Source organism: Leucopleurus acutus, assembly GCF_964270905.1.
Source record: "Leucopleurus acutus genome assembly, chromosome: 1".
NCBI lineage: Eukaryota > Metazoa > Chordata > Mammalia > Artiodactyla > Delphinidae > Leucopleurus > Leucopleurus acutus.
This window is the reverse complement of record NC_139142.1, coordinates 166,362,183-166,387,281: the sequence shown is the minus strand read 5'-3', so window position 1 is coordinate 166,387,281 and position 25,099 is coordinate 166,362,183. Positions and strand designations below refer to the sequence as shown.

Sequence of the window (25,099 nt, the reverse complement as noted above, 5' to 3'; positions counted from 1 at the left end):
CACAGGTGAGCCTGAGTGTCTTAGTCTTTTGGGGGGTTAGGATTTTAACATATGAATTTTGTGGGTACACAGACATCAGACCATAGCACCACCTGACCTGTGCAAGGGGTGCTAGTGTGTGACAGTAGCCTGTACTACGGCCAGGCCATGGTGCTGAATACGTGGAAGTGGGCCAGGTTTCAGGGCAGTGGGTAGTCATGACCAAGTGTTCTAGCTGCTCTCAGGAAGCAGGTCCTCTCAGTTCCTCCGCACAGCTCCCCCTTCTGTCTTTCATTCACACTATGAGTGGTCCCCAGCCAGCTTCAGAGTTGGACACAATACCTGCTACAGTTGACATGGCCCCGTGAACCAGTCCAGCTTTCCCAGGGCCAGAAGTAGAGTCCATCAGAGCCTTTGTTCCCCCCTCACCTCGCCTTCTTGCAGAGCTGAGAGGGTCTAAGGGCAAAGGGAGTGGTGGCCACAACAGAAAGAGTAGCGAGGCAGCAGGCCTGGGTCCGGATACACCTGTTATCTTCACTTACCCAGCTGGAGCACCCAAGGGGCTGTGGTCAAACTAACAAACCCCAGCTCTGGGCAGGATATGCCAAAATGAAGCCTGTGCTTAACACGTAGCAATGATGATAGTTAACACTTATTAAGCAGGTTCTACATATCAAGCCCTGCCCTAAGCACTTTTCAAACAGAAAATGATTTAACCTTCACAACTTTGAGGTGGGTGCCATCATTATCCCTATTTTACAGATGAGGAAATCAAGGCCCAGAGAGGTTAAGTAGCTTGCTCAAGGTCACAGGGTTACCTAGTGGCTGAGGCAGGATTTGAACCCAGGCCATCTTCTCAGTATTATCCTGCAATATTTCAGGTAGGGTTTTCCCTAGTGGCCCTGACTTAATTTAAGTACTGATTCTGCTACTCCTTCCTTTTGTAAATGAAATGAATTCATTCAGTGTGACAACCAACAAGTTAAAGGGCTTGGAGAAACATTATTGGGCATCTATATATGTTGCCTAGTAATACACCTGGTTTCATGAAATCTCTAAGATAGCCTTGCAAAATACCTATGACAGTACCCATTTTACAGATGAGGAAACTGGGGCACAGGGAAAAGGGGCTCACTTGCCCAGTAGCAGAAATGGGACTGGAATCCAGATCCCTCTGATTTCAAAGACTTGGAAAAGCAACGAGATGAAAGTGGCAGGGGCGGGGCGGGGGGTGGGTTGGTAAGGAGAGGGGAGAGTGGAGGGCTGGAAGGGAGGGGGCCAGAGAAGCAGACGTGAGCACCAGGCGAGGGACGTGGCCAATGAGGATGGTACTCCAGGGTGACTCTGAGAAGCAGTCCTTCCCAGGGCCTGGAAGTCTCGGAGCCCAGAGCTGCCCCCATCCCTAGTATGGTCGCTCCCAGGCCCTGGGGGGATCCCACCAAGCCTGCGCGGTGGGGGCGGGCTGCGCTGGCCCACCAGGATGAAGAGGCGGAGGGAGAATGGGGCACCCGCCCCGCCGCGGTTCCCGAGTCCTGCTGCGACTTGCTGTAATACCAGACCCCAGTGTTTATGGGACGGCAACCAAGGCCCCCTCCACCCCGCGCCGCCCTCGGGGGCGGGGGTGGGGGCACCGCGGCTGGCTCTGGTCAGCATCAAAGACAAGCAGATGGGCAGGCGGACCAGCGGGCAGCCAGCACCGGGGGTGGGGAACGAGGGGGGGCGCCACGGCCGAAAGGGCGCCCTACCAAGGGGCGAGCCGGGGCGACAGAGCGGGCGAGAGATCCCCTCCCTGTCCATTAAAAAGAATGGAAGAAAGGGGCCCGCGGCCCCACAGCTCCCCTCTCCTCTCCCTCCTTCCCAGGAGCGTTCTGAAAGGAGGAGGGGTCCTAATGGACCCCAAGCCTCCGACAGACCCCCTCCCTCCCTCCCTCCTTTGTCACCACAACCTCCGCGCGAGGCACCTCTCCGGCCGGCTCCCCTCCCCCAGACCCCAGCCCGCGTCCCCCGCGGGGTCGCCCCAGTACTCACCCAGAGGCAGGCTGATCCGAGGGGCGAGAGCCCGAATCGGAGACGGCGGTAGCAGTAGCAGTAGCATCAGCAGCAGCAGAGGCGGCGGCGGCCGGCTCCCCCGGCCCATCGCGGCGCGCGGGACTCGGACAGCGAGGAGCGACTGCGTTCTCCGGGCTCCGGCTCAGGTGGCTCTATAGGACTCGCGGGCGGCGGCCCCAACGCGAAGTCCGGCCCGGGAGTCGGTAGCCGGGCCCCCGCCTCCGGACCTGGGGGCTGGAACCGGGTGGGAAATGGGGTCACGTGGGCTGCTGCGAACCCTGGCCCCTCCGCCCCCAGCGGCACCGCGGTCTTCCACTAGCTCCGTTCGGTCGAAGCTCGCCCGCGAGTGCGGGAGGGAGGGGCTGAAGGAGGAAGTTGGGCGGTTAGTCCAGCCTCTCCCTGCTCAGCTCGTGCCCGACCCACCCCTTCCCCCTTCCTCCTTCCTGGGCGCTGGAGGCTCAAGGGGCGCCAGCTGGGTGCACCTAGCTTGGTGCGCGTCCGGAGGGGGCCAAGCCAGGGGATCAGTACCAGCCGAGTCCGCGGGAGCGCGGGGGCACGGAGGAAAGCAGACCCCTAGTTCCCCGCCCCCACCTCTCAGACCCTCCCACAGCCGCCCCGGCCCCTTCCGGCTCCTCTAGGACCCTCAGCGCGTTCGTCTGGGAAAACGTTTGGGTCTCTAGACTGCGCTCCCGTGTCTTCTCCCTTTATCCCTGCCGCCCTCCCCGTCCCCCCGCAATGCTCCTGGCACCCACTGTCCGTAACCAAATGAACTCCGCCGAGCTGGTAGACTCCGGGGCTAGTTGCTTCTGCACCTAATTTCTGCAGGGGTCATTCCACCTTAGGTCTTGAGTGTTCACTAGAGGCTTAACACTTAATCTAGGTACCCTGCGGGGTCATCCACGCTTGGAATTCTGTCCGCACGAAGCCAAACCTCGGATGGGGGGATCCGGGCAAGATTAGCTTAAGTGGGATAATAGGACTTAAAGTACTGCCAAGGAGGTGGACCTTCTCCACAACCTGCACGTAGCCTGGCAGGGGAAAGTACTCCCTAAGGCTGGAATTCCAGAGGCACCCACCCTCAATCCTCCTGCAGTGTGAATACCCAGGGGTGGAGTTCAGTTGTGCTGAGACCAGGGGTTTCAAACTGCAGACTGGATCCCTTAGTGGATCCTGAAGTCAATTTAGTGGATCCCTATCAGCATTAAAAAAGAAATAGAATGGAAGATACAAAAGTGCAATGACCATAGAAATTATCGATAAATAAGCTTTAGGAAACTTGTTTCAACTTTTCCTAAGTGTGCACAGGATCACAGTAAAGTGTAATTCTTCCTGTAGTTCAAGTCAAAAGGACTTTGAAAACCTCTGCCAGTCATTTCCATGGCAGTGGGGACAGTTCCTCCAGGAATTAGCCGCAATGGCTCTTCACCCCCAGCCAAAATTAGCCTTCTCAGAGTTGGCACCTTTTGCTCTCACCCTATTCCCAGGGCCACCCACAGGGTGGCCCTCAGGGGGTGGGCACAGTGCTCACGTGGTCCCAGGTCTCCTCATGCACAGCAAGCTTCCATGATTTCTGTACATCCACCATCCCAATACCCTTCTATGGCTATGGTCCAGGCCAGCAGTACCCCTTTTACAGGGGCTCCCAGCCCTGGACACAGAATTCCACATGGGACGTGGGCAGCACCAGCTACTTGTAGTTCCAGCGTTGCCCAGGCCTGGGACACTTTGCCGCTATTAATGGTGTCAATCCATCTTTAGCCAGTGATGTCCATGTTTCTGTCTGTAGCTAGGACCTCTGTCCTAAACTCCAACTGGCCTCAACATTTCTACCAGGCTCTCTTTTCTGACAGGTATCTTAAATTCAACATGGTCTCAAACCAAGCTCCTGATCTCTCCCTTCTCCCTCCCCAAAACATGCTCCATCTGTGTGAGCCTTTCCCATCTCATTTAATGGCAAGTCCATCTTTAAATTGCTCAGGTTGAAAACCTTAATTCCTTTCTTCTCACTTGCTCCTCACATCCAGTCCACTAGCAAATCTACAGTCTGATCACTTACCACCTCCTGGGGGCCCAGTTACTGCCCTCTCCTGGGTGCTGCAAGGGCGGCCTAACTGGTCTCCTTTCTTCCACCCTTGCGCCCCTTACAATCTTTTCTCAACTCTGCAGCCAGAGGGAGTTTTTCAAAACCAAAGTCAAGTCATGGCACTCCTCTGCTCAAAACCCTCCAGTGGTTCCTTACAGTGGTCTGCAAGGCCCTAGGCTACCTCACCCCTACCACCATTGCATCATCCACTGCTCTTCCCCCATTCACTCTACCCCAGGCACACTTATGAACACTCTTGTATTAGGACCTTTGCCCTGGCTACTCTCTCTGCCTGGAGCACTCTTCCCAGAAACTGACTGAGTCCCTTGTTTCTGTCAAATCTTTCCTCAAAGACAACCTTGAAGAATCAGAACTTCCCCCAATATTCCCCTTGCCCTGAGATGTTTCTTCAAAGCGCTCATCATCTAAAACACTATATGATTTATTTGTTGTGGTTTTTCTTTATTGTCTGAACTGCCTACCCACCTTCTCACCCCCAAGAATGTTGACTGAGAAGGGAACTAACACATCCCTAGCCTCTAGAACAGTGCCTGGCATATGGTAGGCCCTCAGTAAGTATTGGCTGAACAAATGAATGAATGAATGCAGCCTGAGAGTCATGGAATACTGCTGGTACATGTCAACAAACAACCAGAGCTGCTTTTTTTTTTTTTTTTTTTTTTGCGGTATGTGGGCCTCTCACTGTTGTGGCCTCTCCCGCTGCGGAGCACAGGCTCCGGACGTGCAGGCTCAGCGGCCATGGCTCACAGGCCCAGCCGCTCCGCGGCATGCGGGATCTTCCTGGACTGGGGCACGAACCCGTGTCCCCTGCATCGGCAGGCGGACTCCCAACCACTGCGCCACCAGGGAAGCCCCAGAGCTGCTTTTTGATATCGACTTTGGTCTAGGATTCCCCCAAACCGGAAATTATGCAATTAACTTTTTCAACCTAAGCACAAGACTTTGTATTGATCTCCGTTAAATCTATTGGTTCTGGCCCAGGTTTCATCCTAGTGAGGTCATTTTGAATATTGATTCTATTATACATTAGGCTTCCTCTCCCAGTTTTGAGTCATCTATAAATCTGATAAGCATTCTTGACCTTGTATTAAAATCATTGATAAAAATATTAGGTGAGCAGACCTAGCACCCACTTCTTGGTTTCTAAATATTACTCTCCAATAAAAGGTTCCAGGACTCCCTGGAGAAATGAAAGGGAAAGTACAAGGTGAGTCTGGGATGTTGTGTTGGGCCGGGAAACAAGGAAGTGACTAAAGACTAATGGGGTCATGTCCAAAGGATATAGGGCCAGCTGGATGACCCAACTTGGGACAATTTGAGCAACAGAAAGCATAAGGAAGTAATGGATTCTAATGCATCAAAATAAAACAATCCATTAGTCCACAGTAAAACTCGGCGAAGCACAGACAGAGAAAGAGAAGGTCTAGAAAGGATGCTTTTCTCTGTAGAAGAGTGCTGCCGGATAAATGTAGAAGAAATGGTAGACTTAGAAAATCGAGATTCGAACAGGGATAATCAGTGGATGCTAAACGTTTGGGTGGCAGATTTTTAGGAAACTATATTAACAAGGTCTCAAAATCTGTCCCACAGATGACTTTTACTAATTACCAGTGGGAAAATGTTTCTCTAAGGGAGAACTCTGATGGCCACCATCTTTTTCTTTTTTTTTCCCCCAGCGGACACCATCTTAATCAAGTGGCCAAAAGTAATATCACTGGTAGTGGGACTACCTGATATCATTTACCTCCTGATAGGAAGCAATAAGAAATATACAACTCATCAACCATTGTAGCAAAAGTGTCTAACCCAGATCTAATAATGAGGACACAATCAGATACATCCAGCATTCTACAAGACAAATAACCTGGACTCTTCAAAAAGATCAAACTGATGAAAAGACAAAAAGGACAGGGGAACTGTTTTAGGTTAGGAAACTAAAAAGACATGATAATCAAATGCAATATGTGAACCTTGTTTGAATTCTGAAGAAAAAAAAAAGCCATAGAGCAATTGGGAAAATTTTAACACACACTGTGTATTTGATGATATTATGGCATTATTGTTCATTTTCTTAAGTTATAATAATGGTATTGTGTTCTTAGGAGAATGTCATTGTTCTTTGGAGATGCCTGCTGAGGTCTGTAGACGTGCAATATCACGATGTCTACAAGTTACTTTCAAATGATTCAGCCAAAACAAGCATGTTCTTTGTGTGTATTAGAAAGAAAGAGTGTGGGGACTTCCCTGGTGGTGCAGTGGTTAAGAATCCACCTGCCAATGCAGGGGACATGGGTTCAAGCCCTGGTCCGGGAAGATCCCACATGCCACGGAGCAACTAAGCCCGTGTGCCACAACTACTGAGCCTGCGCTCTAGAGCCCACAAGCCACAACTACTGAGCCCGCGTGCTGCAACTACTGAAGCCCGCCTGCCTAGAGCCTGTGCTCCATAACAAGAGAAGCCACTGCAATGAGAAGCCCGCGCACCACAACGAAGAGTAGACCCCGCTCGCTGCAACTAGAGAAAGCCCGCGCACAGCAACGAAGATCCAACACAGCCAAAATAAATAAATAAAAATTAAAAAAAAAAAAAGAGTGTGAGTGCTACTATGGCAAAGTTTTAACAGTTGGTTAATATAGAAAGTTATGGGTGTTTTTATATCAGTGTTTTGTAAATTTGCGGGGCGGGGGGGAACTGAGTGAGACAGGGCCAAAAACAGAGCACGCTGGAAACCTCCATCCGGGCTGAAACTGATCAATACCCTTTGTAGGTTGAACAATTAGCTATGTATCCTCCTTACTGTACCATTCGGCCCACATTTCTTCATATTATCCATAATAATAATACGAGGGAATCCCCTGGTGGTCCAGTGGTTAGGACTCCATGCTCTCACTGCTGAGGGCCCGGGTTCAATCCCTGGTTGGGGAACTAAAATCCCACAAGCCGCATAGCACGGCCAAAAAAAAAAAAAAAAACAATACTATGAAAAAAATTGCAAGAAATCTTATTGAAATCAGGGTACTACCCACAGCATTTCCTTCTATCTTCTGCTTACAGCTCTTACCTAGAACAGGGCCTGATAGTGGCATGTGGCCAATTAGAATTTGTTGAGTGCCTGAATCTCCATGTCAGGTAGCTTCTCAAGCCACAGCAAGCCTGGTTTGCCCTAGTGTCTTGGCAACGCATGGGTTGTCTGACTGCTATGCTCCTCTCTGAGGAGATGAGGCAGGGGCTGATGTAGACTCGCCTGGTGGTTAATTATATCCTGCTCATGGCTGCTCAGATGCTTCAAGTGTGTCTTATGCCAACTCAGTGGCAGGCCCCTTGAGGACAGTAATGGGTCTTGTCTTTGGAAACCCCACTGCCTAGCATGGCACTCAAGCAGGATCTCCACAGGGCAGACAAAATGAGGGACCCAACTGTTGGCCTGGAGATGAGCCCTCTATCCCATGCCCCCAGCATGGTGGCCTCAGGCCTTGTGGGCTCCACTGTCTTCCGTCAGTGTGCTAATTTGTTCTCCCCAGAGCGGAAAAAACAGGAGGACGACAGAGAAAAACCTCATTTGAGCTGACTTCCCGTGGGCTAAAGAGTGGTTCCCAAGCCAACACTGTGTCTCCTGCTCCTCTGTGCCACTCTGGGTTGTAGGCAAGTCTTTCTCAGCCAGAATGCCGGTGTTTATAAAGAGCTCAGGGGGTGGCCTGGAAAGAGTATAAAAAGATGCTGAAAAAGCTTTTGACAAAATTCAACACCCATTTATGATAAAAACTCTCCAGAAATTAGGCATAGAGGGAACCTACCTCAACATAATAAAGGCCATATATGACAAACCTACAGCCAACATCATTCTCAATGGTGAAAAACTGAAACCTCTAAGATCAGGAACAAGACAAGGATGTCCACTCTCACCACTATTATTCAACATAGTTTTGGAAGTCCTAGCCATGGCAATCAGAGAAGAAAAAGAAATAAAAGGAATACAAATTGGAAAAGAAGAAGTAAAACTGTCACTGTTTGCAGATGACATGATACTATACATAGAGAATCCTAAAGATGCCACCAGAAAACTACTAGAGCTAATCAATGAATTTGGTAAAGTTGCAGGATACAAAATTAATGCACAGAAATCTCTTGCATTGCTATACACTAGCAATGAAAGATCAGAAAGGGAAATTAAGGAGACAATCCCATTCACCATTGCAACAAAAAGAATAAAATACCTAGGAATAAACCTACCTAAGGAGGTAAAAGACTTGTACTCAGAAAACTATAAGACACTGATGAAAGAAATCAAAGATAACACAAACAGATGGAGAGATATATCATGTTCTTGGATTGGAAGAATCAATATTGTGAAAATGACTATACTACCCAAAGCAATCTACAGATTCAATGCAATCCATATCAAATTACCAGTGGCATTTTTTATGGAGCTAGAACAAAAAATCTTAAAATTTGTATGGAGACACAAAAGACCCCAAATAGCCAAAGCAGTCTTGAGGGAAAAAAACGGAGCTGGAGGAATCAGACTCTCTGACTTCAGACTATACTACAAAGCTACAGTAATTAAGACAATATGGTACTGGCACAAAAACAGAAATAGATCAATGGAACAGGATAGAAAGCCCAGAGATAAACCCACGCACCTATGGTCAACTAATCTATGACAAAGGAGGCAAGAATATACAATGGAGAAAAGACAGTCTCTTCAGTAAGTGGTGCTGGGAAAACTGACAGCTACATGTAAAAGAATGAAATTAGAACACTCCCTAACACGATACACAAAAATAAACTCAAAATGGACTAGAGACCTAAATCTAAGACCAGACACTATAAAACTCTTAGAGGAAAACATAGGAAGAGCACTCTTTGACATAAATCACAGCAAGATCTTTTTTGATTCACCTCCTAGAGTAATGGAAATAAAAACAAAAATAAACAAATGGGACGTAATGAAACTTAAAATCTTTTGCAAAGCAAAGGAAACTACAAATAAGATGAAAAGACAGCCCTCAGAATGGGAGAAAATATTTGCAAACAAATCAACGGACAAAGGATTAATTTCCAAAATATATAAACAGCTCATGCAGCTCAATATCAAAAAAACCAAACAACCCAATCAAAAAATAGGCAGAAGACCTAAATAGACATTTCTCCAAAGAAGACATACAGATGGCCAAGAAGCACATGAAAAGCTGCTCAACATCGCTAATTATTAGAGAAATGCAAATCAAAACTACAATGAGGTATCACCTCACACCAGTTAGAATGGGCATCATCAGAAAATCTACAAACAACAAATGCTGGAGAGGGTGTGGAGAAAAGGGAACCCTCTTGCACTGTTGGTGGGAATGTAAATTGATGCAGCCACTATGGAGAACAGTATGGAGGTTCCTTAAAAAACTAAAAATAGAATTACCATATGACCCAGCAATCCCACTACTGGGCATATACCCAGAGAAAACCATAATTCAAAAAGACACATGCACCCCAATGTTCATTGTAGTACTATTTAAAATAGCCAGGACATGGAAGCAACCTAAATGCCCATCGACAGACGAATGGATAAAGAAGATGTGGTACATATATACAATGGAATATTACACAGCCATAAGAAGGAACGAAATTGGGTCATTTGTAGAGACGTGGATGTATCTAGAGACTGTCATACAGAGTGAAGTAAGTCAGAAAGAGAAAAAGAAATATCATATATTAATGCACATATATGGAACCTAGAAAAATGATACAGATGAACCGGTTTGCAGGGCAGAAATAGAGACACAGATGTAGAGAACAAACGTAGGGACACCAAGGGGGGAAAGTGCCGGGGGTGGTGGTGGTGGGATGAATTGGGAGATTGGGATTGACATATATACACTAATATGTATAAAACAGATAACTAATAAGAACCTGTTGTATAAAAAATAAATAAAATAAAATTCAAAAAAAGAGACGAAGAGAAAAGCAACACTTCCTCTCTGCCCCCAGCCAGCAAGATGCAGGCATCAAGTCTGGCCCTTTCTCTGTCTACACTTACACAGCCTTTGCCCATCCATCCTCACCCTCCTTCCTTCTCTCTCTCTCTCTCTCTCTCTCTCTGACGTTCTGTCTCTCATGTACACACAAACACACACATAAGAAAGATAAAAATGCAAGAATGAGAGGTAAAACGCACATAGGAGTACATGCAAAGAAGCCAAACAAAACAGGGCCACATGCCTCACAGGCAGACAAGGAAACTTTAGGGATGACAAGAATATTCCATATCTTTTTTTTTTTTTTTTTTTTAGCGGTACGCGGGCCTCTCACTGTTGTGGCCTCTCCCGTTGCGGAGCACAGGCTCTGGACGCGCAGGCTCAGCGGCCATGGCTCACAGGCCCAGCCGCTCCGTGGCATGTGGGATCTTCCCGGACCGGGGCACGAACCTGTGTCCCCTGCATCGGCAGGCAGACGCTCAACCACTGTGCTACCAGGGAAGCCCCTCCATATCTTGATCTGGATGTTGGTTTCCCAAGTATATACAAATATTAAAATTTCTCGAGCTGTACACTTAAGATCTGTCCATTTCCCTATGTGTAAACGTATACCTTATACCTGTTATCATGCCGGTGGGTGGGTGGGGGGGGACTCTAGAGACTGAAAGGTAAAAAAAAAAACAAACAACACCTCACCTGTAGAATCAGGTGAAAGAAGAAAATGAGACTAGCTATACAAGGGGGAGAAAGTGAAGAGAAATATGAAAGGCTACAAGAGAAAGAAAATAAAGGGAAGCACGGCTAAAAATATAAAGCAAATGAACACACGAGTCCACTGCCTTACTAAACTGCTCAGCGCAAAGGAAACAGGCAGCGGAGGCTCAGGGCAAGTGCTGGCAGTGGAATGGTCAGTCCAGACCACAGTCAGCCTCTCAAGCCATCAATACTCATTAATCATCTATAGGTACAGCCTCTGCCCAGGTGCAGGCCAGCCCTGTCCTTGGGTACACATGGCTCCTGCCAGGCTGCCCCCAGCCGGGCCTGCCCGCTCTCATTCCCACCCAGGGGAGCCTGGCTCTCCAGCCCCCACAATTCTACTCTGGAGGCCATGGCTTTGCTTTGTTTGCCGGCCGTGGAGGAGGGGCCTCCTGCCAAGCCCAGCGGAGCTTGAACCCAGGGTCCCACCCGCCCCCTCCTGGAGTAGCACTCAAGCTCCTCCCATCCCCGGGTTCTGGCTGGCAGGCTGCCCAGTAAGGCCTTGAAGACACGCACTGGCTAAGGCCCAGCTCCCAGGGCCTTGGCCCCCTGCCACCATCCCCTCGTAGCCCGGAGCCCTCCTCTCATGCCAACCTGCAGCTGCAGCTCCCCACCTGCACTGGCTGGGCACACTGCTGCTGTCTCCTCCTCCGGGGCTTGGCTGCAGCATCAATACATTTTGATGAGGAAGTGACACCAGCTGGCCTACCCCGTGTGTGCTTTTAAGTCAGCTAATGAGTTCCAGAGCCCAGGGTGGGGGGTGCTGGGAGCTTCCCTGGGGCAGTGCCCTCTGCAGCAGAGGGCATTCACAGGGCCAGCACGAACACTGCCTTCAAATCTCACAGGTGGCTTTTAACCAGAGTCTGACAATAAATGTAAATGGCCTCATCTCTGTTCCCCAAACCGCACGCCCCTCCACTGGTCCCTTATGTTGCTTGCTCTTCCAAGTGATTAGAATCCAGGGATGGGGACCTCTCCGGCAGTCCAGTGGTTAAGACTCTGCCTTCCAATGCAGGAGGTGCAGGTTCGATCCCTGGTCGGGGGGGGAACTAAGATCCCACATGCCGTGGGGTGTGGCCAAAAACTAAAAAAAAAAAAAAAAAATCCAGGGGAAGAACACACCAGTTCTTCCATAAGGATAATCTCAGCACCATCCATTATTCTGGGGACTGTGAGCAAGCCACACGATCTCTCCGAGCCTCAGTTTCTTCATCTGTAAGATGGGAACGCTAACAGTACTGCCTGGGCTGTTAGGAGAGCTGATGAGACAGCGCACATAAGGTGACTGGCAGCACTGGCCTGTGGTGAACGCACATTATATTATCGGTTCACCTCATTACCTAAAAGTGGCCATGACCATCTTAGATGCCCAACCCAGAGGACCCCCTTCCAGGCTCTCCGCTCAGGTTCAGCCGCCTCCTACAAACCTAGAGCTGAGGGTGCAACTCTTACAGGGAGAAGGAACCGGCCTGCCCAGCCCAGGCTCCGGGTGTGCCCGCTGTGGTGAAGAGCCTGTCGCTCTCCCCAACGCCACCCCTGCTGGGGCCTGTCGGGGCCTGAGCTGGCCACTCCCTGGGAGGGGATTCCCCCTACCCCACAGGGCTGTGGTGCAACCAGCAGGGTTCAGCCTGCCCCTGCCTCGACACGGTAGAACACAAAGTTGCCACTGTCATGTCCCTGCCCCCAAGACAAGTTCAGGAGGGCCTGTCTGCCTGTGCCCGCAGGCCTGCTCCCCAAAGGGGCCTGGAGACCCTGGGTAAGTGGCCTGGCTGATGCTTGGCAACTGTCATCCTGCAGGGGCACAATTAATGCTCAGAGACTCTCTTTCCCCTGAAACCACTGCAGCCACTCACAGGTGGGAGGTAGATGTTCTAGGCCAGGTAAGGATGGGGAGCGAGAAGCATAAGGGTCTAGGACACAGTCTGGTTTCTAGTTTGGCTTATCAGACCTGAGGCCCCTCCATTCCCAACATCTCAAGAAACCAGGAATCTACCTCTCCGTTTGCCCCCAAGTTCTTCTTCCGTAAATACTACTCTGAGCCCTAGACCCCTGGCCATTGCTACATGCAGGGAAAGAAGACCCAGCCAAGGCCCTTCCTCCACCCCAGGGAACTAAGCTTCCTTTCCAGAGGACCAAGGCTCTCCCCTCCCAAAGAAGAGGGGCTCTCTGACTTCTGCAGTTTCCCAGTCACCTTAGGTTACCTGGTGGCTACAACTCTTTCTCCCAGACAGAGAGCCTTGCTCTTGGTTCCAGCACTGCCTGTGGAGAGTGGGCCTAGACAGGTGAGCCCATCAGGTGGGGGACTGAACAGGTGGGTTCCATTGATTCCCTGTGGCTCCGAAGACTGCTTTGATAGGATGGAGGGAGGAATGCATTACCTTGGTGATGTGCCCACTTGCCACCCTAAAGCAATGGCACCAGGAGACAACGCTCACAGAAAGCCAATGTGAGGGAGGCACCAAAGATCCATGCTTGGACAGGGATCTTACATACCAGCTACCTAGGCCCGAGATTCCTGGGACGCCTGACAGCACCATTTACGTGCTGAGTGTCAGGCTGGAGGATGCCACAAGGCCCTGAGTGGGCCCAGCTTGGCTCTAGCAAAGGAGGGGGCTCTAAGGGGCCTGGACCTGGGGCCTGACCCACCCAGTCCACAGGGACCCCACAAGCCCCCTGAAAGGGAGCAGACCTGCCTTGCTCCTCTCAAACTCTTTATCTAAGAGCCTTAGCTCTTTCCTTACAGCCTGTGAGCAGTGGAACTGAGCAGGGAGCCCCTTAACTACCAGGGTCGGCTTCAGTGAGTTGTGAACCCCAAGAATGATATGCCACTTCTGATTAGAGGGATCTGAGCTTTCAACTGATTTCAAAAATATTGTTGCCCTCCTCCCCGCGAAAAAAAAATAGTAAAGAATAATTTTTTTGAGGTGTGTTAGTCTGAAGACAAAGCGAACTTTCAGAATTAGCCTTTATCAGGTAAAGAGAAATTATACCTCATTTAGGAGGAGTTATATAACCTTGACATGAATTATTTGGCAAACTATTCCACCTAGAGCAAAGCTGACATTTATAAGGCTAACATTGATTGCGCACTTACTATAAGCAAGCCACTGTGCTGAATTTTTTACAACCAGTCATTTATTTAATTCTCACAACAGGATGAAACAGGAATTATGATACTCCCACTTTACAGATGAGAAGTGGGGCACAGAGAGGTCCAGGGACTTGCTAAGGTCACATAAGGGGTAGGTTAGGACTAGGACCAGAAACTAGATCTGAATCCAGAACACCATGTAGATGCTCTACATATAGTTAGAATTTCAACCAGGGCTTTGTCTCGAGTTATAGCCATCCTCCTCTTGATAATATAAGCTGCTGTGCTTTCCTCCCTCTCTCCCTCTCCCCTCCTTCCCTTCCTTCTTTCACTCACTCAACAAATAGTTCTTGTGCACTTGCTGCCTTCTAAGCATCACTGAAGCTGAAGGAAACTGACACAGTTCTGCCTTCACAGAGCTTCCAGTTCATCAAGATTCCTCAAACTCTTCTTTCCAGAGAATATCCACCCTTGTCCACATTTCTTTAGACACTTTCACTCACTTATTCCTTTGTCTCCAACAAAAGGCCAACCTGGCAGAGCACCAGAAGTGCTCCCAGGCTTCACAGGCTAGAATCGTGCTGTTTTCAACTGATTTCCAGAGTTGCTCCTCTGAGCTCCCTCGGTACTCTGCTCAGATTTCCATCAAGTCACTCATGATGCTGTAGTGAAATACTCATTTACACATCACATCCCTCTCTTCCCATCTCTTCCATAAGCTCCTTGAGTGCAGGGACCAGACCTGCCTAACTCAGGTTTTTAATCTCCAGCCCCAGTAAACGTTTGGGAATAGCAGGCACCCAGTAAATATTTACTAAATGAATAAATGGGTTTTCTGTTCTAGTTGACTGTCTCAAATCATTTCCAAATGATTCATTCAAGTGTTCCTTTCTGGATCTCTTTGTCCACATTGCTCTTAACCTTTTCAAAGGAAAGGCACCTCACTGATGTGGGAAGTCCCACTTCCCTGCTTTAGGGCAGCCAAAGGATTTCTTGCTCACACAGTCTCAACAGATTTGTTGGCTTCAGAAAAGATGGTATTTAGGAAAGCTGTTGAATGCTTGGCTCCTGGGGATTAATTTAGGGCAATCCTGTCAGATAAAAGCAAGTAGCCCCAAGGCATAGGACCTATGCACCAGGGAGAGAGGCTCTTTCAGCTCTCCTCAAGGTGCCAGCCTCCATTTCCCATCTTTGGTTCACCTGCTGCCAATGTCCATATCTTTAGATCACCTGTCACCAAAAGTTTGAGCCCCGGGTTGCAAGGAGAAATACCACAGATTTCCCTGAGCTTCAGTAATAATAACCACCGGAGGAAACAGTCACAGCCTGGAAGTCAGGAGACTAGGTTCAAATCCTGACCTTCCCAACTCACTGTCATCTTGGGAAGTAATTTAACTTCTCTGGATCCATTTTCTCCTATGGTAATAAGGGGTGGGTCCGGCTGGATTTCTATATCTCTTCCAGTGCTAAACCATCTACAGGGAAAAAAAAATTTTTTTTGATTGTGTGCTTCCCTGTCCTTATGGCATTCGACCCTTACAAGAAACCTGTGACTCATAAACCAAATGGCATACTCACATTACAGGTGAGGAGATGTGAGCAGAGGTTGACGACCTTACCCAGGTGACCCAGGGCCCCTGAGTCTTTTTGCCAGACCAGAATGGCTCCAGGGAGGCCACTAGAGCAGCCTCATTTCCAGGACCCCAACTTCCTTTCCCTCCTAATCCCTATGTCCACTTTGTCGCTCAGAGAGTAGAAGCTATGACAAAGAGCCTAACTCAGAGGTCAAACCCAGACCATTCTGAGGAGGGGCCAAGGCCTTTCCCAAATTCCAAATGATCTCCCTCCAGGGCCAGGATTACTGCCTCTCAGCTGCAGGTTTGGCTCAGAGGCCCCGGGTGGCCATGGGAACGTGGGCCCAGCCTTCTGCGCTGCCATGACAACAGGCTCCCTCAGTGGCGGGCGCCGGTGCCCAACAGAGCGTGCAGGTGGCGCCCTCTTGGGAGAGGGGCCAGGCGGGAGGTGAGGGGCAGGGGCGGCGGCTGCCTCGGGGTTGCCTCCGCTCCCTCCGCCTCCTCCCGGGGCCGCGGCTCCCGACCTTCCTGTTCCCTGCGCCTACCTGAGTGTCACGGCCCGCGCGCAACCACCGCCCACGACAGGGTCACCTCTGCGCGGCGGCGCAGCCCTTCTTCTCGGGGTGTTCCCAGACTTGTCCCTGCTTCCAGGCCGGCCCGACTCCCTGGAGACCCGGGGATGTCCCCGCGAATACCCTCGGTCCGGCGCTGCGTCCCCGGAAATGCAGGGCTGCCGCCAAGCCCCGCCCCGCCCGTGTTGATGGAATTGTCCAGAGGCGCCCTCCGGGCCTCGCCCGCTGTCCAGCAGTCCCCCGCCTCTGCCCCCGGGCGTTGATGGCGACACTAGGCTCGCTACTAGTCCCAGTCGGAACTTGTCCCCGCGACGGCTCGGCGGCTCCCTTAGGCCGTGGGGCCTATGGGGCCGCCCCCTCCCTGACCTTGGGAGCCTCTGCCTGGCCTGACTTAGGCCCCGCAGGGGGCAATCTCGCTAGCTGGAATCCGGAGGGCCGGGTTGTTACACTAGATCTGTTGCTTAACCAAACTTGGTTCCCCTTACCTGCGCATGCATAGTAAAGCCAATTTACTGACACCAAACAACTACCACCCACCTGGCTGTGTTACCTAGGGTGAGTTTCTTAACCTCTCTGAGCCTCGAGTTCTTCATCTGGAAAGTAGGCCTCAGAACAGTAGGGACTTCACAGGGTTGTGAGAAATTGCAATTATGTAGGCACACACCTGGCACATGGTCAGCTCTCAATAATGGTAGCATTGTTTACAGTAAGAGGCAAGGGAGAGCCGAACCGCAGAGCCACCCGCCACGAAACCACCCATGTCTCTGCCCGCAGGGAATGCTGCCCACCGCATCCCTTAACCTGCCACGGGCCGCGCTGTGGGAGTGAAACGAGACGAGGAGATGTGCGGGAGGGGTGAGAGATACGGTCGTAAATAGTGTCTAGCGTTTATCAAGTGACCTTGGCTCATCCCTCTCCAGCCCTTGCCTCCTGGTTCTCCTATCTTCCAGGAAAGCAACAGCAGCTCTTAGGGCAGTTCCTGAAACAACCAGCTCTGGCCGTGTAAGTGGCTGAGCTGGCCAGAGCTGGCTGGTCAAGGGGCTGGTGAAAACAGAGGCCAAGTGCCAGCCTTTTCCCAGGCCAGGCTAGGCTTAAGTGCCTGCCATTTCTCTGCCACCTCTCCTCTAGATAGAGTGGGGTAAGGGACTGCCAGACTCCCCACAGAATGCTCTCCCACACATAGAAAGAAGTGGCTATTCTGTTGTCTGTCTACAAAAGTGAACACATATTTACTACCATAAAGTTTTTTCATAAACACAATGAAAAATATCACCCTACCCAGATACCACTAGTGTTAATATTTTCTAAAACTTTGTTTTGAGATACAATTTACATGCCTGTAAAGTGCATGATCTTAAGTCTACTGCTGTTAATATTTTGGTGAAGATACTCCTGTCTCCTTTCTACGCAGTTAAACATTTACATTTTTTAGAAAAAAAGAGTATTCAGTGCATACTCTTTGTGACTTTTCCCTAGGACAGCAATATATCACAGACATTTTTCCTTAACATCAAAAATTCTCTCATACCTTCATTTTTAGTGTATTCTATTGTATGAATGTGGCATACATTTTTAACCAAGTCTCTACTATTGGACATTTAACTTATTTTACTAATTTTTCATTATCATAAATAATGTCCAGACGAGCATCCTTATCAATAAGCCTTTACATACTTCTTCATTACCTTTTGTTCTTTGTATTCTTCCTTCCTACTCACAGTCTCCAATTAGTGGTCGCTGTGTTTACACCTAAGGTGGTGCACTTTATTTGTGCAAATGGCTTTAAAAATAGTCCAATCACTTTATTAACTCTGCCTTCCACACACTACTGGATTGGTGGGGGAGACAGGAAGATATGCAAAAATCAGCACTGCTCAGTTTCCTGCACACGGAGCGCGTCGTGTCCTGCTGAGCCCGGGTTGTTCAGAGGAGCTTCTGAAATATAGGCCTCCCAGTGGGGCCTCAGAGCTCCAGAGGGCTTTAGGCAACCCTGACCCTTTCCGTCTCCAGTCCAGCCCAGAGACCCCAGGAAAGAATGCCGTCCACGTCCACGACCCGCCCCCCCTTCTCTCTCTCCATCATCTTTTCTTTCTTCTCTCTCCTCTTTTTTCTGCCCTTTCTGCCCACCTCCTTTTCCTGCCTGTCCTCCTCCTCCAACCTTTTTCCAGCCTTTTATTGAAAAAAAGAGAAACATCTTTAATGTACTGAAAAAAAGCCTTATCTTTAACATTATTGATCCCCCTCCACCCACCCCCTTTCCTGGTTGTGGGACCTCAGGTGCAGAGAGGCTTGAGTTAATCACCTTCTCAGTTTACAGCATGTTATCACCATGGTCTGCACAGGGTCCCTGATTAATGTGGCTGTTCATTTCCTTTTATCTTTCCACTTCCTTCCACCCCTCCCCGCACGGGCTACCATTTTAAGGTGTCTAATATATGCTTTTGTTCATATGCCTTCTTGCAAGATGTATTGTGGGGCTTCCCTGGTGGCGCAGTGGTTAAGAATCCGCCTGCCAATGCAGGGGACGCGGGTTCGAGCCCTGGCTCGGGAAGATCCCACATGCCGCAGAGCAGCCAAGCCTGTGCACCACAACTACTGAAGCCCACATGCCTAGAGCTCGTGCTCTGCAACAAGAGAAGCCGCTGCAACGAGAAGCCCGCACACCACAACGAACAGTAGCCCCGGCTCACCACAACTAGAGAAAGCCCGCAAGCAGCAACAAAGACCCAACACAGCCAAAAATAAATAAATAAATTTATTTTAAAAAAAAAAGTTAATTCCTGCCCCAAGGTCACAAAGATATTCTTTAACATTTTACATTATTTTTTTTTAATTTAAAAAATATTTATTTATTTATTTTTGGCTGTGTTGGGTATTTGTTGCTGTACGCGGGGTTTCTCTAGTTGCAGTAAGCGGGGGCTACTCCTCATTTCGGTTCGCGGGCTTCTCCTTGCGGTGGCTTCTCTTGTTGCAGAGCACAGGCTCTAGGCATGTGGGCTCAGTAGTTGTAGCTCACGGGCTTAGTTCCTCCGCGGCATGTGGGATCCTCCCAGACCAGGGATCGAACCCATGTCCCCTGCATTGGCAGGCAGATTCTCATCCACTGCGCCACCAGGGAAGCCCTACATTATTAACTTCATAGTTTTTTGGACACATTTAGGTCTTTAATCCATATGGAGTCCACTTTTTCATGTGATGATAGATTTCATGAGATTCAGGTGTTTTTTTTCCATAAAGTGAATTACTTTTCCCAATACCATATTCCTGTGGGTCTCAAACTTGAGCATGTATAAAAATCACCAAAAAGCTTGTTAAAAGCACAGATTGCTTCCCACTCTTGGGCATATACTCAGACAAAGCTATATTTGAAGAGACACATGCACCCTTATGTTCATAGCAGCACTATTTACAAGAGTCAAGACATGGAAATAACCTAAATGTCCATTGACAGATGGATAAAAAAGATGTGGAGATATATATATATATAATATATATATATATATGAATATTGCTCAGCCATAAAAAAGAATGAAATAATGCTATTTGAAGCAACATGGATGGACCTAGAGATTATCATACTAAATGAAGTCAGAAAGAGAAAGACAAATACCATATGATGTCACTTATATATGGAATCTAAAATACGACACAAATGAACATATCTATGAAACAGAAGCAGACTCACAGACATAGAAAACAGACTTGTGGTTGCTAAGGGGGAAGGGGGGTGGGGGAGGGAAGGATTGGGAGTTTGGGATTAGCAGATGCAAACTATTATGTATATGATGGATAAACAACAAGGTCCTACTGTATAGCACAGGGAACTATATTCAGTATCCTATGATAAACCATAATGGAAAAGAATATAAAAAAAGGACATATATGTGTATAACCGAGTCACTTTGCTGTACAGAAGAAATTAACACAACATTGTAAATCAACTATACTTCAATAAAATTTTTTTTTTAAAGCACAGATTTCTGGGCCCCACCCAGTTGATTCAGGTGGGACCCCAAAATTTACATATCTAATAAGTTCCCAAGTGATGAGATGATGGCCACTGCTGCAGGTGGAGAAAGCTAACTTTGAGCACAACTTCCATATTCTTAAAACCTTTACCTCATTGAGTTTTTTCTCTACCTCACTGGCATCTCCCATAATACCCTGCACTTCTTGGCTGTCCTCCACCCTGCACCCCTCCCTTACCTCTCCCAGGTCTCCTGGGACGTGAGGCTCCATCCACACATTTCATGATCATATCCCCATGCCTCTCCTGAACCGCACTCTTCCATCCTCTGGTAAATGCCCTGAGGCTGTCCACCCACTTCCTGGCCACTCCCCTGTAGTCACTGGAGACTTTGGCACGTGGCTCCCCATCCTTCTCTTCACCTAAAGTCCTGTCATTGTCCTTAATGACTTCAGCATCCACGTGGAAGACACGTCCTAAATCTGGTTTCTCAGATCTCCAGTGCCCTCCCCCACTCACCTCAGCCACCACTCCCATTTACTGCCAGTAATTGGCTCCATTTCCAAGGTCCTCGGTTCAGGCATCCCTCTCTCTGGCACAGTCTCTTTTCCTTCCAGCTAGCTTTCTGGTTTAACAGACTCCCTCTGACCCTTCTTGGACCTCACCAGCATCTCTACCTTCTCCTGATCAATCCCATTTCTCCTTCCCCTTCCTTCATTCCCTCCTTACCCAACTTAGATTCCACGATTCACCATTCCAACAGCGTTATTGTCTCAGTTCCCTAAACTCTGTTGCTGCTATATTTTCACTGTCTGGCAAAAGCCATGGATGAGCTCTGTGATCCACCTTCTCAGTGCTTCTTCCTGAGCAGTGGCTGGGGAGCGCCACTCAGGGCAGAAGGTTCCACTGCAAAGTCCAGGTCACCAGATGGACCCTCACCACCACCTGGCTGTCCTACTTATTTCTGTGGTCACCTCTCTGTACCATTCTCTGTAACAACCCTCTTCAACCTTCTCCCCAAGCTTCCAACACCCTCCCTTTACTTCACATACAGAATAGAAGTCATCGGATGGGGTCTCCCTTATCTTTTTCCTAATTGCATTGAGAGAGACCCAGGCAACTTTCAGGAAAAGGGTGGTAGTCTTGTGCTAGGTAGAGAACATGCCAAAACCAGGTTACAACCAATGCAGTTATTTTAAATGTTTCAACACAACAAATTAGTGCTTTTTAACATACCCACACAAATACAATGGCTATAGGTACAAATACATTTGGTAATAACATCATATGTCTAAATGTGAGGACCTTCCAGAATGTGGGACCCTCCTGGGCACCAACAGACCCTGCTCATCGCCCTCCACTTCCTAGACTTTTTTCCAGCACAGTAGAGGTTCCCCGCCCCCCTCCCCACCCGTGGCTGCACATTGGAGTCACTTGGGGAAGCTGGCTGCACCTGCAGATCATTTGAATCAGAGCCTCTGGGGAGGGCCCAGACGTCAGCATTTTCTAAGCTCCCCAGGTGATGCCAGCTTGCATTCGAAGCTGAGAAACCTACACTGTAGGAACTGCTCCTCCTCTGTCTATCCCCTCACTGTACTTCCTCCCCACTCCCTCCCTCTCCACTGGTTTACTCCTAAAAGCTTTTAAACATGCCCAAGTCTCTCCCACTTAAAAAAAATATTACCCTTGAACAACATGGGGGTTGGGGGTACCCACCCGAGCCGTCCAAAACCCTCCTTTACAGTTGGCCCTCTGTATCCATGGTTCTGCGTCCGCAGATTCAACCAACTGCAGACCGTGTAATACATATGTATTGAAAAACGTCTGCATAGAAGCAGAACCGTGCATTTCAAACCCTTGTTATTGTTCAAGGGTCCACTGTACATATGCACACAAATAGCCTTTGACTCCCATCCCGCTGTCTGCTCCCTCCCACCCCAGGGCTCTTACCTGGAAGGTTCTCCTCCAGTTTTAAGCTGTACAGAGACTGGTGACTCCTAGTTCAACCCTTAGCACCACTTCTCAAACTTTCATATGCACTCGGATCACCTGGGCGATCTGGTTAAAATGCAGATTTAGATTCTGCAGGCCTGGGCGGGGGACTAAGATTCTGCATTTTAACAAACTTGTGTGTGCTGCATGCCGATATTGTGCTCAATCTTCAAGCAGGAAAACTTCATTTTATTTTTTACTTATTTTTTTAGTGGGAATTTATTTATTTTTTTGCTGCACCGCGTGGCATGTGGGATCTTAGTTCCCCGACCAGGGATCAAACCCAGGTCCCCTGCACCGTAAGTGTGGAGTCTTAACCACTGGACAGCCAGGGAAGTCCCAAGCAGAGAAGCTTTAGACCCCTGCTCAAGGTCTCCTTGGGAAAGCCTCCTCTGACCTTCCTAAATTCTATCCCCACCATCAGACACTCTCAGCTCGGCTTGTCTCCTTCCCAGCACTTAACCCTATTGCTATCTGACATTGTGCTTATGATTATTTTATCACAGCCTACTCCACCAGAAAATAAGCCTTCCACGAAGGCATGGGACATTTCCATCTGGGTTTGCTTGCCAGTTGTGCTGCCATTGTGTTGCCTCACGCAGTGCCTGGTACACAGCAGGTGCCCTATTTGTAAACAAATGTAAACCTTTGTAGGAAGTATGAAGGAATACATCGCTCAGTCAGTCAAAGGAGCAGTTCCTGTTTCCGCCCTAAAGTCCCAGGCCCTCTTTGTTCTCCTTTTAGCTCCTCACCTCACTCTAGGCTCTGGCCCCCAAGACCAGGAGCTGAGAAAGCAATGCAGGAGATGTCTGGGTTAAAAGTCTCTTCTCTGCCCCCAGGCATGACTTAACTCCCCCAGACAACCCAAAGGAAACAGGCCCAACAAATCTTTCTAGTTCCTGGCCAGCAACTGATCTTTTTTGTTATTATTGTTAAGTGTTGCGTGGAAAGGGTTAAAGCATTTACAGAAAGCGAAGGACCTCTCTCCAGCCCTCCATGACGACTCTTGAGATGCTCTGCAAAAGGTCAGATGTTTCCAGAATCTCAACACACAGCCTGTGTCTGTTTAAAGGGAAAGACAACAAGTTCTCGGCCCCCAGCCAGCCCTCATGGGCAATTCTCGCCTGGCTCTGTAGGCAGCCAGCCAGATGCCTGGCCAAAGAGTACACCCACCCCCACCCCCTCTAGATGGCCCTGGGCAGGCCAGAACTCTCCAGCCCCCAGCCTGGAGTCCCTTCCCCTGGGGAAGGCTGGCATCTGACAAATAGGGCACGCATACCAACTGCTTGGGCCTGTGATGCATGAGGAATGGGGGGGAGGGGCAACTTCCTGTGAACATTGTATCTTTTCAGCTGGAAGGGACTGTATTCTGACCCTGTCACCTTAGAGATGAGGCTCAGAGAGGGGTGGCTGTAAGGTAGTGTAAGAATATCCTAACCCAGTATCGGGAAACCTCGGTTCAGAATCCAGTTCAGGTGCCCTGAGCTGTGAGATCTCAGGCACAATGTGGGTCCTTTCTATGTGTCTGTATCTATTTGTAAAAAGTTTGTACGAATACCTCCCACCCCAGGTAGCTTGCCCAAGATCACACCAAGGTTTTCTGACTCCTAGCCAAGGGCCCAGGCCCCTCCAGAGGTGAGCAGACTACCTTAAGCACTGATTGATAGTGAAAAGTTGCTGAAGACACAGTTAAATAGAGACTTCCCTGGTGGCACAGTGGTAAAAAAAAGACACAGTTAAATAACTTTGTCTTTTATTACTTAATCATGTTCTTTGCACAAACCAAAAAAAATTCATATTCCCACCCCCTGGAGGAAATAACTGCTAATATTCTGGCATTTATCCTTTTGCAATGTCAAAGCATATATAAGGTATATATTTGTATATGTTTGTTTGTTTTTCTTGGCCGTGCAGTGCGGCCTGTGGGATCTTCCCCAACCAGGGATTGAACCTGGGCCCTTGGCAGTGTAAGTGCAGAGTCCCTAACCACTGGACCACCAGGGAATTCCCTATATACTTTTTCAACAATGAGATCATAGGAGATCTACCTATCTATCTATCATCTATCTATCTACACTTTTATATACATATTGCTCTTTTCCATATAACTTTTCAGTGGACAATTGACATCCTTTCACGTCTAGATATAGTTGGATAAATGAAGCATTCTATAGTTTGTTTAATCTCCTATGTCTAGACATTTAGGTTTTCAATTTTTCATTATGAGCAATAAAAATCCATCTTTATTCACTTGTTCTGTTATTTTCTTAGGATAAATTCCTCACTGTGGACTGTTGGATCAAAGTGTCTGTGTATTTTTAAGCCTTCTGATACATGCTGCCAGACTGTCCTCTAGAAAAGCTGTGATAATTGTTATTTCTTCAAACAACATATTTATATATGAAGGCTGGTCCTTCTTTAACTAGAAAGCTAATCTCTTCAACAGCACACTCAGCTTTGGGAAGACAAGGGTGGGAAAAAGTAGAGCCCAGATCGACTGAACAGGGCTGGTTGATGCAGGGCAGCTGTTTTGCACCTGATCCACTGCTGCATCTCACCAGGCAGCTACTGCTGGGGCCAATAAGATGCTCCTCTCTCCCAGCCCACATCACAGCTGGGGCCATGGGGTACACGAAAAACTCGTCCAGATATTGCCCTAGAAAACTCTGATAGGGACTTCCCTGGTGATCCAGTGGTTAAATCTCCTGTGCTCCCAGTGCAGGGGGCATGGGTTTGATCCCTGGTCGGGGAACAAAGATCCTGCATGCCACAGGGCATGGCCCCCCCCAAAAAAATTCTGATAGATGGAAAGGGACTTTATTTTCCCATATTTCTTTGTACACCCCACCTCTAGCCCTCTAAACAACCACCCTCAAGTACTCTTTATTTCCTAGTAAGACATCACTACTTTTGTAAGCTACTGTTTATTAAAGGTTTCATTTATACTACTACATTTCATGTCTGCATTGGCCCAGGAAGCAGGTACAGGCGAGAAAACTGAGTCTTGGGTAGATCAAGCATCTTGTCTAAGGGAACTCAGCAGGT

At 48.7% G+C, this 25,099-nt stretch overlaps 1 protein-coding gene across 2 annotated transcripts in view; it reads right to left on the bottom strand.

The window, feature by feature from the left end:
• Nucleotides 1-25,099, bottom strand: part of SEMA4B (semaphorin 4B) — an 84,384-nt gene that overhangs the window by 22,363 nt on the left and 36,922 nt on the right. For both annotated transcript variants that reach the window (XM_082838829.1, XM_082838828.1), the window contains one exon: nt 2,008-2,262. In XM_082838829.1, the coding sequence (XP_082694955.1) occupies nt 2,008-2,116 (109 nt within the window). In that variant the 5' untranslated portion in view covers nt 2,117-2,262. The remainder of the gene's footprint in view (nt 1-2,007; nt 2,263-25,099) is intronic.